This window comes from Mesoplodon densirostris, chromosome 4 (assembly GCF_025265405.1).
Source record: "Mesoplodon densirostris isolate mMesDen1 chromosome 4, mMesDen1 primary haplotype, whole genome shotgun sequence".
Classification (NCBI taxonomy): domain Eukaryota; kingdom Metazoa; phylum Chordata; class Mammalia; order Artiodactyla; family Ziphiidae; genus Mesoplodon; species Mesoplodon densirostris.
In genome coordinates, this window is record NC_082664.1 from 47,578,911 (window position 1) to 47,597,321 (window position 18,411).

General features: G+C 37.2%; 1 protein-coding gene across 1 annotated transcript in view; it reads left to right on the top strand.

Moving 5' to 3' along the window:
• The window catches only part of WDHD1 (WD repeat and HMG-box DNA binding protein 1), a 59,641-nt gene extending 42,711 nt beyond the window's left edge, over positions 1–16,930 (top strand). Inside the window, exons 17-26 of the mRNA XM_060096184.1 lie at positions 3,446–3,560; positions 4,426–4,557; positions 6,868–7,091; positions 7,176–7,294; positions 7,485–7,541; positions 9,993–10,036; positions 10,467–10,637; positions 11,264–11,394; positions 13,110–13,248; positions 16,156–16,930. Coding sequence (XP_059952167.1) covers positions 3,446–3,560; positions 4,426–4,557; positions 6,868–7,091; positions 7,176–7,294; positions 7,485–7,541; positions 9,993–10,036; positions 10,467–10,637; positions 11,264–11,394; positions 13,110–13,248; positions 16,156–16,356 — 1,333 coding nt within the window. The 3' untranslated portion in view covers positions 16,357–16,930. The remainder of the gene's footprint in view (positions 1–3,445; positions 3,561–4,425; positions 4,558–6,867; positions 7,092–7,175; positions 7,295–7,484; positions 7,542–9,992; positions 10,037–10,466; positions 10,638–11,263; positions 11,395–13,109; positions 13,249–16,155) is intronic.
• Positions 16,931–18,411: the final 1,481 nt, after the last annotated feature.

An 18,411-nucleotide genomic window follows, 5' to 3' on the forward strand; every position in this document is an offset into this window, starting at 1 on the left:
TCAGAATGTTTTTCATTTTTTCCTGGCTTTATTCTGGAAGAATCAACTTGAATAAGAATGTTTTTCAAAGATTGGAAGTTACATTTCTCAGTATGGCCTACTGTGCTTCTCATACCAGCTTTCCTTACATTTAGACACATGTAGAGGATGATTAATTTCCTTCCTATTGATAGAGAGGTCCGTGAAAGCCCAGGGAAGAAAACTGTACAACCATCTTTAGTAGCCTGCTGCTGTGTTTAATGAGACTTAATTATCCTTGCTATCAAGAAATTCATTCTTATATTTATTTAAATCTCACGCTTCCGTTTGCTCTCAGTGTTCGTGGTAAAGATAGCAAACCACTTGCTCCTCTGGGAAGGCAGCATTTCGTAATGGTCCAGCACTGGAACCTGCTGCAGTATCCTGGCTGAAATGCTCACTGTGTAGCCCTGGCCATGACATTTAGACACTCTGTGCCTCTGTTTCCTCATTTCTAAAACCAGGATGAAGCTAGTACCCATCTCACAGAACTACTGTGAAGATGAAGTGATGTAGTACGTAGAACAGTGCCTGGCCCTTAGTGTTCATTGAATGTCAGTTGTTAATAACAACAGTAGTTTTCTTACCGTCACTACTTTAAGGCATTTAGCCTTGTATTTCATGGTTAATGATTATCTGTTTCTATAATCTTTCCATTTAAAATACATTTTCTAACCCAGATTCAGCAGTATTTTTGCTTTCTTTTTGGTGAGGAAATATATTTTGTTAAAAATGATTTTTAAAAAATTCATTTGAATCAGTACAAAACACCTGCCTTTAATTACTGATGTGTAGCGTATCTGATTTCCTACCTCTGTTTGAAATGAACTTCAGTTTAGCAGAAATTGTCTTTATGGTTTCCTCTGAAGATTTTTTTTTATTGTCACCACTGGTTAATACATAACTGAGAGTTTACTAATTTTCGTGCCACAATCGAAATTTGCAGTCTACAAACATCAATGTTCCTTTTCTCTTTAGTTTAGTTTAGTTTTTTACCTTCTTCTGCTCTATTTTTTGATATTAGAACATATTTATTTAACGATATTTTATGCAGGCACTTCATATCAGGCATTCTCTTTGGTTTTTAAAAACTCTTGAGTTATTTAATGCACTTGAAAACAGACTTTTTTTTGCAAGTTATGTTCATTTAACAAGCATTTGCTAAAAGTACTGACTACATGTCCTATGCTACATGAAGATAAATTGGGCCAGCAGCCTGGAAGAGTTGGCTGGTAAAATCATTATCTGCTCCTGAGTCGGTGCTCTAAAAGAGTTAAATTCCCTCGAACACTGAAAAGAGTCCCGTGCAACACAGAAGACAAGCAAAACTCACTAACTCTTAGAAACTTATTCTGGACATTGGCCCCAGTTTTCTCCAGTTTGATATTTTTCAACTCTTTAAGAGAAAAATTTTGTGATTTGTTTGGAAAGGAATTGAAGTAATTTTGTCTCCTTAGTAAACTGTGGTTTATTTTTTCACATTTTATCCTCCAAATGGTTTAGCCACAGTTTCCAGGAAACTCATTCATTGTAGGCAAAACCCATCAAATTAGCAGTCAAATGAGTTTGTTTTTTCCTCTTCTTCCATGAAAGAGATACCCAACAGAGAAAAGGTCTTTTTACTTCAAGTCTTTAAAGCTAAGAAAAGGATAAGAAATGTGAATTGGTGCTCTGCTTTGATGTAAATGTGGCTTTAAAAAAGCTATTAGTAAAATCCTCATCAATTTTTCTTTATGATAATCGCTTACTATGACTAAATAAAGTATTAGAGTTGTAAAATTTTTTTTGCTGTACGCGGGCCTCTCACTGTTGGGGCCCCTCCCGTTGCAGAGCACAGGCTCCGTATGCGCAGGCTCAGCGGCCATGGCTCACGGGCCCAGCTGCTCCGCGGCATGTGGGGTGGGATCTTCCCGGACCGGGGCACGAACCCGTTTCCCCTGCATCGGCAGGCGGACCCTCAACCACTGTGCCACCAGGGAAGCCCTGTAAAATGTTTTTAAACGGGAGAGTCTAAGTCACTTTATAGAAAAAAGAATGTTAAAGCAATTAAGATTACTCCCGACGTCCTAGTTCTGTTAATGTACATATATGCATATGTAATTGCACTCGTCCTTTCTGAATGCACATGTTCTGTCTTCCGTTTTGCATGGCTAAAATGGTTTTGTGAATAGGTGCATAACAGAATTGCTACAAGAGGTTTTTCCAACGCTGAGTATTCACATTGCCACCTCATACTATGTGGTGAAAACCACTGATTTATGTGAAATCATAAAAGGGGAGGAGGTAGAAAGAAATGAGGATTTATGTTAAAAAATATTGGAACTCTAAAAATGTTTGTTTTTATTATATTGTCACAAAAAGAAGGAAAGGGAGTATTTAAATCTTACTAGAAAGGGAGCCTATGTAATATTCCTGGGTAATGCCACTTATTTATTTTTTAACTATTCTAGTGGACATTTGATAATATTAGAAGATATTTATGAAAAAAATTTTAAACCTGAGGGCCTAATTTCTACTTAGTATTTTCCTTCAAGAAAGGCATAACGTAAAGCCCTGGTTAAAAGGCTGTATTACCGGATGACTGTTAGTAAGCATTGAACAAGGGTCTATGTTTTTTAAATGACTTTATGAAAATTAGAAAATTTGTCTATAGTACTTAGAGTGTGCAATTATGTTTTTCTTATAAATAATTTGGAGTACATACATTAAAAGAGTATTCTGCATATATAAATCACTCTGATGAATGGATACTTTTTAATTCATAAATTGCATTAGTACTCATCCTGATGGGCATATATGAGTGCCTTACATATTCTAGTCAGAAAAGTCCTTGCCAACTGAACTATTAGCACAAAAGGCAACCCTTCATTTAGCAGAGCAGATATACAGTATAACCTTTTTATAATGATAATGGATTTTCTGCTTCACCCTCACCAATATCTAATAATAAACACTTATTGGACATTTCACCCTCTTTTTCTCTTATATGACACTTTCTACCAACAGTACCAAGTATTTCCAAACTGATGAATGAAAGTGAATATACTTTATCAGCATTTTATCTTAGGGCAGTCTGTTTTATAACATGGATCCCATGACAAGTGTTTATGGCACAATTTCTGTATTTTGGAAGTGGGCATTTTGCTAAGGAAAATCTGAAAAGAGCTGATTTCACTTTTAGTGATTGTTAATTTAATAAAGCTGATGTGAGGAGGGATTTTTGAAGTTCTTGAAGTACGTGGAGGGGTAATTTTGATACTTAATCAGGCCTAAAGTACTTTTTTAAAAGAGGAATCTTTTGTATATTATTAAGCCAGCTATTGGAATCATATTATTCCAAGTTACTAACTTTTGGAAAATTTATAAGGTAGCAGTTTTTATGATATTTTGGAAAGTTTTTATGGTGAGACTGTTTCTTTCCTGACAGGTGTATTCCTTGCAAAGGTTCTCGATTTCCTCCCACCCTTCCACGCCCTGCTGTAGCTGTATTACCCTTTAAGCTTCCTTACTGTCAGACTGCCACAGAGAAAGGGCAAATGGAGGTATGCACAAATCTTACCTTGACACTCTGAGTTTGATAATACCCTGCCTGTGACACAGGCATTTAAAATTATTCTGATGACCAGTGTTGAGTATTCATTACTTTATAATTAAAGAAATAGCAGTAGCTGTGAGGGAGGAGGGCTGCTTCCAGGGACTTTGTCGAAGAGGTAAATGGGTATGACTGTCAGGGCCTCACTAGGGTAAGGCGCTCACGCTCGGGCTTGGACAAGTGCCTAAGAGGACGTGCCTTCATGAATTTTGTACCCTTAGGCACCAGGCTTGCCTCACCTTACTCCTAGCCCTGCGTCATCAAAAGTCATTCGATATCTTGCAGTTAGTTATTCTAAACAAAAAACAAATAAGCTTATAAAAATCTAGTTTATCAAGTTCTCTGAGCATCAACTATGATAGCTAGGAAACTTTAAAATGCTATATACAGTTGACCCTTGAAGAACATGGGTTTAAACTGTGTGGGTCCATTTATATATGGGGTTTTTTCAGTAGTAAATATTACAGTACAGCACCATGCAAGATTGGTTGAATCTGAGGATGCCGAACCTCAGATATGGAGGAACCGCATATATATGGTGGGTTGACTATAAGTTATATGCAGATTTTCAACTACACAGAGGGTAGGCACCTCTACCTGCTACATTGTTCAAGGGTCACTGTATTTCCCTTTTTTTTTTTAAGGATAGAAGATAATATCAAGCCATAATATCACATTAGAATTGTAAAATAAGCTGTAGAAAGGAATATTTCAGAAAATATTTTATTCAGAAACTGGTATCATATGATAAATGTTGAACACTTGCGTGGTTTTCAGCTGATAGTTGGCTCTAAGCAGTTTTTCCATTTTTGCAGGAACAGTACTGGCGTTCAGTTACGTTCCACCACCACCTTGATTATTTAGCCAAAAATGGTTATGAATGTGAAGAGAGCACTAAAAATCAAGCAATAAAAGAACAACAGGAACTTTTAATGAAAATGCTTGCGGTGAGTAAAATAAGTATAGTGGGGATGAAAAGTTAATTTTTTTTCTCTAGGTCGAATTTCTTAATGGTATGTGAATTAGCACCAGGTTCTACAACCTAGAATTCCTAAGTTGTATCTGGTGGTGTTTTTCTCCCTTAAAAGTTCTGTTTCCCAGTTCACGTTGCAGATAAACTATTTAAGACATTGCCTTGTATCTAAGATCATAGGAAGAAATAAACTCTTCTGGTGCTACCTCCCTTTTTTGTTTTTGCCGGCTGGTCTGTGTTTTAATAGGCCCTGTAGGTGATTCAGATGCTTATTAATAAAGTTTGAGGACTGGCTCTAGCTCCTGCTCTTAATCATGTGCAGCAAATAAAGTTTGAGTGTAGACTTTTAGGTCTGCAGGCTGAGCAGTCTTAAGAACTTTGATCAGGCTTTTCGATATGCCTGCCTTTTTTTTTTTTTTTTTTTTTTTTTTTTGCGGTACTCACTGTTGTGGCCTCTCCCATTGTGGAGCACAGGCTCCGGACGCGCAGGCTCAGCGGCCATGGCTCTGTGGCCCAGCCGCCCTGCGGCATGTGGGATCCTCCCGGACCGGGGCACGAACCCGTGTCCCCTGCATCAGCAGGCGGACTCTCAACCACTGCGCCACCAGGGAAGCCCTATGCCTGCCTTTTGTTATCCTCTTAGGTGAAAGTTTGTCTGTAGCCAGTGACCAGGTTTGGTCCCCTGGATATTTAAGTACATTTATCTTTAGAGATAAAAAACTTTTTGAAACATAAGATTCATAAGTTTGTGTCCTCATTCCAGGTTGGCTTATGAGGAGGAGTATAATGTAATTTCTTCTGTGCTCTTCTTGCACTAGACTGTAAACACCTTGAGGGCAGTGACCATGTCCTGTTCGCTGCTGTATGCCAGGCACTGATATAGTGTCTGATACATAGTGCACCTCAGTATTTCCTAAGAGAGTAAATGGCCCAGACTTTCCATTTTAAAGTTGAGGGAAAAAACTTCTGAGGGAAAAGTGATATCTGAGACCACAGAGCTTATTGTAACTTGTCTCCAAAAGGTGATATTCACTACTGTCACCTCTGTGCAACACTGCCTTGCATTCAGTATTAAAGAAATTTAATTAGTTTACTATAGAGTAAGTTTTGTTCCATTCACAAAGTCCCATTTGTACACCAACATGAACTAGTAACCTTTTTATTTCCTACAACGCATGTAAGGAAACATGTTTGATTTATTTACCATTTAGCCTTAGAGGAGCTTTTCCGCTGGAGTGCGGTGTTCCTCAGCAGGGCGCTAGTAGCACCCTGTTCGTTCTTTAGCATTCCTGCCCCCAGGCAAATGCCCATAGTTCCACCTAATTACTGGGAAAACCATACTACTTTCATTTCCAAATGTCCTCTGAGGCAGAGTACCACCCTGACTGAGAAGTACTGCGTACAGATAAGTGATTCTGGAAAACTTGAGAAGGACATACAGGTATCTAAACATCTAAAGCGTCTGTGCTGATGAATCAGACTTGACATGCCTAAGTAACAAAGTAATACTTCTGTGAATTATGAGACCTTTAGTAGTCTTCGAAATATTCGTTTTCCTCACATTGTACTTCAGTTGCCTCACTTTGAGTCGTCAAAATTCATACCAAAAGAAAAAGTCATGATAGATGAATGTTTTTCATTTTATATTGTAAGTATAAAAAACAGAGCAAGAGAAAGGAGGTTGTTTGCTAATTTGGAAGTTGTATAACTTTCTGGTAGTTAGAGATCATACAGTCATACTTAAAAAGCTAATGGGTAAATCTATTTGCCCACCCACATTCACTTAGTAGCATTTGTGTGCCAATTCTAGGCAAAGTAATAACAAATCATTTACAGTTTATTCTTTCTTTCAATTTGCTACCCTGTTTTGTGAGTGCAGGTGGTGGAATGGGCAGGAAAACAAATTTAGGAGAACCATTTTTGATTTTTTAAATAAATCTCTTACTCTCCTTGCAATCAATAACTTGAAATGATATTTCATATTTCATTGTTGATTGTAAAATGCACCATTATTTTACTTATTTAAGTCACTTTACTTAAGTCACGTTACTTATTTAAGTCACTAAGACAGAAAGAAATGCTGCCAATTAAACTGACGCACCATCAATTGTAAGATGCTTCTCAACTTCGGAGAGAGATGTTAAAATGTGTAAAAATGTGCCTCTTAGAATCAGGGATGCAATATCTAGAAAACTTTTCTCAGTTCTACTAGTAGTATCATTCTTTTATTTTTAAAAAGTTTTACTCAACATAATTTGACGTTTTCCCCCTTTTTTTCCTTTAGCTTTCTTGTAAACTGGAGCGGGAATTTCGTTGTGTGGAACTTGCTGATCTAATGACTCAGAATGCTGTGAATTTAGCCATTAAATATGCTTCTCGTTCTCGGAGATTAATATTGGCCCAGAGACTTAGTGAACTGGCTGTAGAGAAAGCAGCAGAATCGGCAGCCACCCAAGCTGAAGAAGAGGAAGAAGAAGAAGAGGATTTCAGAAAAAAGTTGAATTCTGGGTAAGAAGTGTTTGAGTTTTACCATCCTGAATATTGACTTGGTCTTTTTATAGCCCTTTATTGAATAATATCATTGTCTTTTAGTTACAGTAATACTCCTACAGAGTGGAGTCAGCCAAGGCTCAGAAATCAAGTTGAAGAAGATTCAGAGGATACCGGAGAAGCTGATGATATAGAAGAAAAACCAGAAATACATAAACATGGTAAGATAACATTTTTAAGGCAGTTTAAAGATGAGATGTGTCATGTGTATGACTTCTCCCCTTTTACTTGGCTGAGGGAAATTGAATACCCATACTTTTTCAAGACATCTTTCCTGTCTGATTGTTGATTACAGAAGATGACTTTATCTTCCCATTTACATTGTATTGTTTTATCTTAATTATTCTGTAGGAGAAAACCCATTTTTCAAAAGTGTAAAGTCCTCTGATATGCCAGCTATTAATTCAGGTAAGAAAATTTTGATTTTGTAATATCGAGAAAATTTTGAAGTAGTCTTTACAGTGATACATCTACTCAAATACACCTTACTCTTCAGGGCCTGTTTTGTTGTTGTTGTTTTTAATCAGAAATGTTTGTGAAACAGTGGTCATTTAACAGATACTTATTAAATGCAGTGGTCAAGTAGACATGCATGTTTGATCCCTGCATAAACCTTATAGTACCAGCTGGCTTTTAAAAGTATATATATATATATATATATATATATATATATATATATGTTTGATTTTAATATACTTTTACATGTGTACAGATTATTAAAAGAGCATACAGCAGGTGGCTGTAATCTAGTCAGTGGTGGGGGATGGTTTGGGACCCCAAGGAAGGCCTCATGGAATGTTTATTTTATTTTATTTATTTATTTATTTATTTTGTGGTACGTGGGCCTCTCACTGTTGTGGCCTCTCCCGTTGCGGAGCACAGGCTCCAGACGCGCAGGCTCAGCGGCCATGGCTCATGGGCCTAGCCACTCCACGGCATGTGGGATCTTCCCGGTCCAGGGCACGAACCCGTGTCCCATGCATCGGCAGGCGGACTCTCAACCACTGCACCACCAGGGAAGCCCTATTTTATTTTTTAAGTTTATTTATGGCTGTGTTGGGTCTTCGTTGCTGTGCTCAGACTTTCTCTAGTTGCGGCGAGCGGGGGCTGCTCTTCGTTGTGGTGCACAGGCTTCTTATTGTGGTGGCTTCTCTTGTTGCAGAGCACAGGCTCTAGACCCGCGGGCTTCAGTAGATGTGACACGCGGGCTTAGTAGTTGTGGCATAGGGGCTTAGTTGCTCTGCAGCATGTGGGATCTTCCCAGACCAGGGCTCGAACCCGTGTCCCCTGCATTGGCAGGCAGATTCTTAACCACTGCACCACCAGGGAAGCCGCCACGTGGGATGTTTAAAGCAGAGATCTAAAGGATGAATGAGTCAGCCAGGCAAAGGTGGGTGGGAGCAGAAGCAGAAGAAAAGCATGTGGGCTTAAGGAACAGCATGTGTGAAGACTATAAGAGAGGCTTGAAGAGCACAGAGAGCAAAGAGAAAGTGATGCTGAATGGTTTTGGAGCAATGAGCAGGAGCCAAACCGTGCAGATCCATGTAGGCCATGGTAGGATTTTGATCTTTATTCTGAGGTTGCTGGGAGGCTGTTGTCGGTTTTAATCAGGAGCAGAGTATGGCACACTGTGAAGAGGAGAACTGCATATAAGGAGACTTCTGAGGTAGTCCCAAGTGAGATTGAATAGACTGGGGTGGTGGTGATTGCTGATAGAAAGAATGGGAGGAATTGAAGAGGTGTTTCTGAAGATGATATAGAGAGTATGGAAGTTCAGGGTGTGAAGAATAACTGTTAGTTTCTGGCTTGAGTACTTGAGTGAATGATGGTGCCATTTACTGAGTCAGGAAACACTAGGGAAACATAGGTTTAGATAGGAGGACGATGAATTACTATTGGCTGTTTGGGTCAGGAGCTCAGGAAAGTAGTATCTCTGGGATGGAGATATAAAGTGAAAATTGTTGACGTAAGTATAGCAGTTTAAGCCATGGGTATGGGTGAGTGAGCACTGGGGGAGGATCAAAGTGAGGAGAAAAATGAGGTTAGGCCTAGAGAGGAGGAGGACGAACCATCAAAAGAAAGTGAGGAAGGAGATAAGCCAGGGAATGCAGTATCTCAAAAGTCAAAGGGGAGATAGTATCAAGAAGAAAGGAACACTCCGCTATGTGGAGTGCTGTTGAGAGGTCAAACAAGATGATGGCTGGAAAAGACCCACCAGTTTTGGCTGCATAGGGTTTACTGAGTTCTTAGCAAGAGCAGATTCTGCTGGGTAGTAGGGCTGGAAGCCATGTATTGGATGGAGGAACATATGAATAGTGAGGAAATGGGAATAGCTGTGTAGACAACTCTTGAGAAATTTGGCTGCTTAGGGGAGGTGAGAGAAAATTATGTGGGGGGCGAGAAGGGGATGTGGCAGAGAGTGTGTTTGGTTTTTGTTTGTTTCTTTAAGTTGGGAAACTTGAGCCAATAAAGAAGGAAAAATCAAAGATGACACGTGTAGCCATTGATAGCACAAGTTTCTTGAAAAGCAGGAGTGGGTGGGATCTAGAGCATTTGTAGAGGAATTATTAACTAGCTAAAATAAGGCACCATTCTTCCCTGGTAACAGGAGAAAAGAATAATCTCTACATATTGTATCTGTCTATCTCATAGTGGCAAATTGGGATAGTTCCCATCATCTAATAGCTTTTATTTTGTCTTAGAAATAGGAAGGAGGTCATATATAGTTATTAATAGTTTTAAAGTTGCAAAGTACATTATTTTCATATAATACAGATTAAAATATTCCATAATTTTTATAGAAGTCATAAGTCTTCTGAGTTTTACCACTATTAAGTGAGGGTTTCTTTCTTATGAAAGGTGCAGTTACCTCTAGCAACCAAGGACGAATAAACCCCTTCAAGGTAAACTCTTTCCAGTGATGTTTTCTATTATTTAAATACATTTCCATATAGAGAAATATTTCCAAACTACCAGATGACCCTCCCCAGACTTAAGAGGCATTAAAGACTGCAACAGATTAAATTTTAAAATATTTAAATAAGTAAATATTTTAAAATAAACAAAGATGAAAGCAGCACTAGTTCCTGCTTGGACCAAGAGTTACGTTTTCTACTTATCTTCTGAGAACCTACAGTTTTGAAGGTTTTCAAAGCTTGGGGATGTGGTATTTGGGAATATGCGCATCAGTCTTAATTTGGATTATACCAAATATATTCAATTCCGAAGGTGAGACTACAATACAAACTTAACAGAAATTTAAAGGAAAAATAAATCTCTTGGCATTTTTTTTCTTCTTTAAACATTAAATGCTAATATTAGTTTGCTTTTTAGGTATCAGGCAATTCCAAAGAGCCATCCATTTCAATGAATTCAGTACGTTCAACTAATATTTTAGACAATATGAACAAATCATCCAAGAAATCTACTGCACTTAATCGAGCTACAAATTATGAAAAGTCTCCAGTTATAAAGCCTCTGGTTCCAAAACCAAAGTCTAAGCAGGTATGATTTCACCTGCCCCCATCTGCAGTACACAACTCATAGTCTGTGTGTCTTACTTTAGTTTTGTTCACTCTTTCAAGTATGAGACAGGAGGCTCCAGTTGTTTATAAGTGATTGTCTAGTGAGGGCAATGGTTCTCAATTCTGGTTTTGCATCAGAAACACTTTTTAAAAATATGTAGAGCCAGGACAGGGACTCATGCATCTATCTGTATTTTTTTCCATTTTCCAAATGGTTCTGATGTATGTCCCTATTTAACGACAGCTGGTTTAGTACCTAGCCCTAATCTTTCCTTGTTCTGTATTCTGATTTTGCCTCCCAGATTTTGTCCCAGTTTTGGTATTTTATCACAGATTTGTCATCAGTAAAATAGACCTACCATTTGTATTTCCATTTCATATAATTTTATTCATCTAGAATACATGAAATTTGAGGTACAGTTTTTGGGGGTTTTGTGTGTGTGTTTATACATGTTTATTTTCAACAGAGAACCTCTTGGGACTTCACATGTTGGTGTAAGAATTCTAAATAATTATAAATATTTCTCCACATTTTTCAAAATTTGCTTATAACATATAAAATCATACTAGATTTTGTTGCGGTATTCATTATGTTTGTTTTTACAGGCATCTGCAGCATCCTTTTTCCAGAAAAGAACTTCCCAAGCTGATAGGACTGAGGAAGTAAAAGAAGAAAAGCCTAAAAATCCATCATCTGAAACCCCAGCCATGTGTCCTCAAAACACTGAAAACCAAAGGTCGGTACATAGAGAAATTTAGTGTTCTCAAGATGTAGTATTCCAATAAAAGGCATACAGAAGTAGCAATACAGAATTATGTGGCCCTATTATTCATTCATGTAAATAATACATTGGCACAGGTAGTAGGCATTCTGAACACTTGTAACTTTAGGGAAGCCACAAATATTGATTAATGTCTATTTATATTACTTATTAAAGTATGCTTTGATAAACTGCATACATGTTTTAAATTGTGGATACGTTTTGTTGGGACACTATATTTTATAATTAGTTCATTTTTTCATTTGTTTGTTTTTAACTCGTTAGTATAGTTACATGGGAGAAACACAGTCAAAAGATAGAAAAAGATGTGTGATGAAGAGTAAATCTTTTCCCTACCCACCCAGTTTCCCCTCCACAAATAGTCACTGCCCAAGTTTCTTATATAGCCTTCTGGAATTATCCTATGCATGTACACTTAGATTTATCTATTTTTTTTAGTTTTACAGAAATGGTAGTATACTCATTGTTCTGTGCCTTATTTTTTTCATTTAATAGCTTTTGCAGATGATTTCTTATTACTACATGAAGAGTTTCTTCAATCTTTTTATTTCCATTGAATGGCTATACCATAATTTATTTAGTTCTCTACTGGTGGACAAAAGGTAGTTGCTGGTCTTTTGCTAGTACAAATAGTAGTACAGTGAATAACTTTATATGAATATTATATACCTATAGCTATAAGATGGATTCCTGTATGGTTCAAGCTAATGTACAATTGTAATTTCGATAGATATTGCAAAATTGTTCTGCATGGATGTTGTATTATTTTATACATCCCAGTAATATGAGATTTCCTATTTGTCCATATCCTGTTTGTCCACCAACTCAGTGTTACCAAATTTCTTGATCTCTTGCATGCTAGATTTATTTAAAATACATCAGCTAAATTGAAAAAGTCACCATTTCATTTTTAGTGTTATGTATCTCATTTAACCAATATCTCATGTTAACCAATTTAATTTGAAGGGATAGCCGTGGTTTTTATTTTTCCTATTTTGTTCTGAATTTAATTTAGATATTAAACGGTGAAATTTTTATTTAAGAAGATTACATTTTTTATACTATCAGGCTATACAGAAAAAAAGTGCTCAGTAAATATTAAATGTTTGCATTAAATCTTCACTTGTGATCTAAAGACAGTTTGTGTCAGAACTGAAATCTAATGAAACTGACAAGTATGCTGTGTCCATGCTTTACATAATAATGGTACAAGAAAGGACCCACACTCCCAGGTCAGCTGTGAGGGCAGCAGTGAGGAGCTTGAGAGAAGTCGTGACAATTTCAAATAGCTGGTTTGGGAAATGCAGAAAGGCTACCAAAGATACATGGAAGGATTATATTGGGCTAGAGGGGCTAAGTAGGAGTGGAGGCCTTGAGCCTGTCAACATTCATAAAAGAGTTGAAAGTTCAGAGTTTTGCTGCACTTGGAAAATACAAATGTGAGTAATCCCTTTGAATTGATCTTATAAAGGATTTTTTCAGCTCATTATTCCTGCAGTCTCTAGGCAGCTTTAAGTAATATGTAATTATGAATATTAAAAAGTGTAGTTAACTGTCTCTCTTACTTTATATATAGGTATGCTAATGGTTAATCACTAACCTGAAAGATCATGAACCACTTTAAGACTGTGTCTTAATTATAAAATTTTTTTACATAACTGCTATTTTAGGCCAAAGACCGGGTTCCAGATGTGGCTGGAAGAAAACAGATGTAATATTTTGTCTGACAATCCTGACTTTTCCGATGAAGCAGACATAATAAAAGAAGGAATGGTTCGATTTAGAGTATTGTCAACTGAAGAAAGGAAGGTAAGTAAGGATAATTGTACTGAGATTGAGACTTTAGTGAATTCCCAGGGTTTTTTTTGGGGGGGGGCGGGTATAGTTGTTTTACAATGTTGTGTTAGTTTCTACTGTACAGCGAAGTGGAGTTCCCTGTGCTATACAGCAGATTCTTATTAGTTATCTATTTTATACATATTAGTGTATATATATCAATCCCAATCTCCCAGTTCATCCCCCCGCCCTCACTTTCCCCCCTTGCTGTCCATACGTTTGTTCTCTACATTTGTGTCTCTATTTCTGCCTTGCACACCAGTTCATCTGTACCATTTTTCCAGGTTCCACATATATACGTTAATATATGATATTTGTTCTTCTCTTTCTGACTTACTTCACTCTGTATGACAATCTCTAGGTCCATCCACGTCTCTATAAATGACCCAATTTAATTTGTTTTTATGGTTGAGTAATATTCCGTTGTATATAAGTACCACATCTTCTTTATCCATTCCTCTGTTGATGGACATTTAGGTTGCTTCCATGACCTGGCTCTTGTAAACAGTGCTGCAGTGAACATTGGGGTGCATGTGTCTTTTTGAATTATGGTTTTCTCTGGGTATATGCCCAGTAGTGGGATTGCTGGGTCATATGGTAATTCTATTTTTAATTTTTTAAGGAACCTCCATACTGTTCTCCATAGTAGCTGTATCAGTTTACATTCCCACCAACAGTGCAAGAGGGTTCCCTTTTCTCCACACCCTCTCCGGCACTTATTGTTTGTAGATTTTCTGATGATGCCCATTCTAACCTGTGTGAGGTGATACATCATTGTAGTTTTGATTTGCATTTCTCTAATAATTAGTGATGTTGAGCAGCTTTTCATGTGCCTCTTGGCCATCTGTATGTCTTCTTTGGAGAAATGTCTATTTAGATCTTCTGCCCATTTTTTGATTGGGTTGTTTGTTTTTTTGATATTGAGTTGCATGAGCTGTTTATATATTTTGGAGATTAATCCTTTGATTGTCCGTTGATTCATTTGCAAATATTTTCTCCCATTCTGAGGATTGTCTTTTTGTCTTGTTTATAGTTTCCTTTGCTGTACAAAAGCTTTTAAGTTTCATTAGGTCCCATTTGTAAGGATAATTGTACTGAGATGGGGATTTTAGTGAATTCGCAGGTTTTAAAAATTCGTAAAGAAAGTGCCTTTTTCTGTTTTTATAAATTGAGTACATTCTGATAAGCTCTTGGTAGAAAGGAAATACAACAAGCAAAATGTCAGCTTTGAACCTATGGATATGTAATAATTATTATTTAGTGCTGATGGTTAATTTTTGGCAGATGTACTGCTTACATCTGTATAAGTTTCTGCATATTGTAAGTTAGGGGAATACCCCAAGAAAAAGTGCATTATTTATCAAAAGCAAAAAAGATTAATAAGTAAAAGTGAAATTAATTCACATTTTTGGACTACTACTCTAAAGTCCTTGTAAGCAGAATTTCTTAAAATGCTATTTACTTACACATTGAATACTAAATGAGAATACTGCTTTGTGGGGGAAAATCTGATGTTCTGTTCTAGCCTTTCGTGTTTAAATTAGGACAGGTGGCTTGTACCTATTGCTCCGCATGTCAGTTTCTTCCATGTGAAAGAAGGCTAAGAGCAGCTTTCTTTTGCAAGGGGAAGGATTGTGTGTGTTGTATCAATAGATCTCAGACTTCCCTTCCCTAGGAATGACTGCATGCAGCATGGGCACCTTGTGACATAGTTACTTACCTTGATAAGCTGGTTTTTACGAATAAAAGTATTGCAAAATGAGGAAGCTAGAAACTGGTCTTACCACCTCTAGCCTCCTTTAGAATCTCATTAGCATCTTTGTATTTCTCATTTTTTATAAGTATTTATAAAAGGATAAAAATTGTAAAGAATTAGATAAAATGACATCTGAATGAATAAGACCTTATTAGGAAAAGAGGAAGAGACTTGGCAAAAGTTGTGATTGTGTTTTTGAATACTTAAAAATGTAATCAATGTTTTTAGTGTAAACCTTAAACATTTCTTAAATCCAGTCTGTTAATGTGAAAAATACTACAGGTCAAATGGTCCCTTTTCAACAATAATGACTAGGAAGGAAAATAAAGGAGGAGGAGGAGGAATTGTTATAGATTAAAAGAGGTTTAAGAGGTAAATGAAATGAGTGAAGCTTGTTAGGTTCTTGCTTAGTGAGTAGCAACCAATCCCAAAAGAGTGTATACTGTATATAACGTTCCTGATATGACAAAGTGATGGGGATGAAGAACAGAGAACTGATTGCCAGGGGTTAGGACCCGGGAGAGGAGTGGGGTGGGGCAACATGTGGGATCCTCACGCGTATGGAACTACTGTTCTATATCCTGAATGTGGTGGTAAATACACAGCCTACAATAGAATTATACACACACACACAAACAAGTAGAAATAAAAAAGGGGATTTTATCAATGTCAATATCCTAGTTGTAATAGCGCACTACAGTTTTGCAAGATGCAACCATTGAGGGAAACTGAGTAAAGGGAACACAGTGGCTTTCTGTATTATTTCCTACAACTGCGTGGAAATCTATAATAATCTTAAAATAAAAGGTTTTCTTTTTTAAAAAGTACCTGCAGTTATAGTGTTTTGCACTTAATATGGTTAAATACAAGCAGAGTTTAGATTGAAATATTATAGAGGTAGAATGTAAACTTTTTAACGTGCCCTGCAATTAAGTAATAAGAGATTTGTTTAAAAAAACAAAAACAAAAACAAAACGAGAACCTTTAATGATTAGTTTAACAATTCAAGTGCTAATTATGCTGCTTTACATAAATGAATGTTGCCTGCAAAAGTAACGAAATCATGTCCTTCGTATTTCTTTGTTGGTGCCTAAAAACTTTTCTCCTGCAATATTTTTATAAAGGCATGGGCTGCCAAGGCCAAAGGAGGAACTGCAAGTGATGGAGCTGAAGAAAAGAAACGAAAACGTGTGGTCGATGATAGTCACGAAACTGAAAACCAGAAAGAAAAAACGAAGGAGAATCTGAATTTGCCTAAAAAGCAAAAACCTTTAGATCTTTCTACGAATCAGAAACTGTCAGCTTTTGCATTTAATCAGGAATAGAGTAAGGAAGTGTACTTAGGAAAGTAATGGATTTTTCACTCATCTTTGATGAATCTAGACCTTTTAAAAAAAATCTTTAGGAAACTCTTTATATATTTTTAAAAGAGTGTAAAGACTGCTGTTTGTCTTTATAAGATAATGTAGTAATTATATTGGTGTAGGTAGCAGGGCATCTGTAAAAACTATCATCTCTTCAGATCGCTCTGCCCCCACATGGAGGGCCGTTCAAAAGCATTATGGTCATGGTCACTGACTGGAGGCCACTGTCATGTCCCATTGGAAGCTGATTTGTTTTTGTTTCTTACCTTAAAAATCATCAAAGCCAAGGTCTTAAAACCCCTGAACATTGAAGTACCTTGTAGGGTTTTCCTTGTTTGGTTCATGTCATGTACTGGGAAGTACTACAGAAGTCCTCTTCCCCAGTGTGCTGCCATAGACTGCTCTCTATGTCTATACTGGCCCCAGGGGACCATGTTTTTTTTTTAGTATAGGCCCTAAACATGTAAATAATTTTGTAGCTGAGACCTTTTGTTTGTTTTGGCAGTTTCTTCATATATTACTTCAAATTATTTGTGTAGCCTTTTTTTTTTTTTTTTTTTTTTTTTTTTTTTTTTTTTTTTTTTTGCGGTATGCGGGCCTCTCACTGTCGTGGCCTCCCCCGCTGCGGAGCACAGGCTCCGGACGCGCAGGCTCCGGACGCACAGGCTCAGCGGCCATGGCTCACGGGCCCAGCCGCTCCGCGGCATATGGGATCCTCCCAGACCGGGGCACGAACCCGTGTCCCCTGCATCGGCAGGCGGACTCTCAACCACTTGCGCCACCAGGGAGGCCCTGTGTAGCCTTTTTTTAAAAAATAAAATGTTCACATTTCCATATTTAGCTTGATATGGTTTTCACATTGTATTTCGATGAAATGGAAGCGTTTCTAGAAAATATATTTTATACTTATTACCATAATTTCTACCACCCCCCCATCCTATTACACAGTATACACACAGAAAAGAATTGAAGATACTGTTTGGATAGCATTGCAGCTCAGGGCATAATGTGCTCCTAGTAAGCTACTCTGGTTATCAGCATCAGCAGTGCTTTTCTGAGCAAGTCTTTGAAGCCTTGATAAGAGAGTGGTTGAAGAGTAATGGGAAGTGTTTAACTCCTCTTTTATTTTGAACAAACAAGATTTAATTAAGTAGTTCATGCATTTTTTGGTTAGTATTCTAAGCAGAACTTAATACAAATGCAGCCACTTAATGAGGGCAAAGTACAAGGGGTGGGGTTGGGGTAGGGGGATAGTAGTAAAATAAAATCAGGTGGCTCAAAATCTAGGGTAGTTTTATAGGTTGGAAGGAACAAAATATGTTGAAAATTTAGATGTATATGAGCCAAAGGATAATCCTTGTCTCATGATGATTAAGGTTGCGAAGGAATACATTTCTGATTTTTTAGTTAGTAGCTGGTATTGAGAAACATAGTAGCATAGAGGTTAGGGGCACAGATTTCAAAGCCAGACTACCTGGGCTCAAAGGACCACTGCAATACTACCAGCTAAATAACCTTGGGCAAGTTCTAGCCTTTGTCCACTCATCTGTAAAATGGGTATATTAATAGTAACTACTTTAGAGGGTTGTTAAGAGAATTAAATGAGGTAAAAGCACTTACCTGGCACATAGTAATGTTTTATATACATACCAGCTATTGTTACTATGCTGTTGGCTGGTTCATCTTGCTTTGTCATTAGGTTTGATTCTGAATTAATTATGTATGAATTAATTTTGATTTCAAGATCCTGACATAAAAGTTTATATTACTTTGGAAAGCATGTTTATAGACATGTATTTTGTTTTTACTTCCTCAACTTGCTTATTACCACAGTGTATAATACTTAAGGATATAATCCTTGAGTGTTATATTTCAGATCCATAGGAACCTGATAACACCAAAGATTTTCAAAAGGTTTTTTCTTTCTTTTGTTCCTTTGGCCACACCGTGCGGCATGCAGGATCTTAGTTCCCCGACCAGGGATCGAACCCGTACCCACTGGAATGGAAGTGTGGA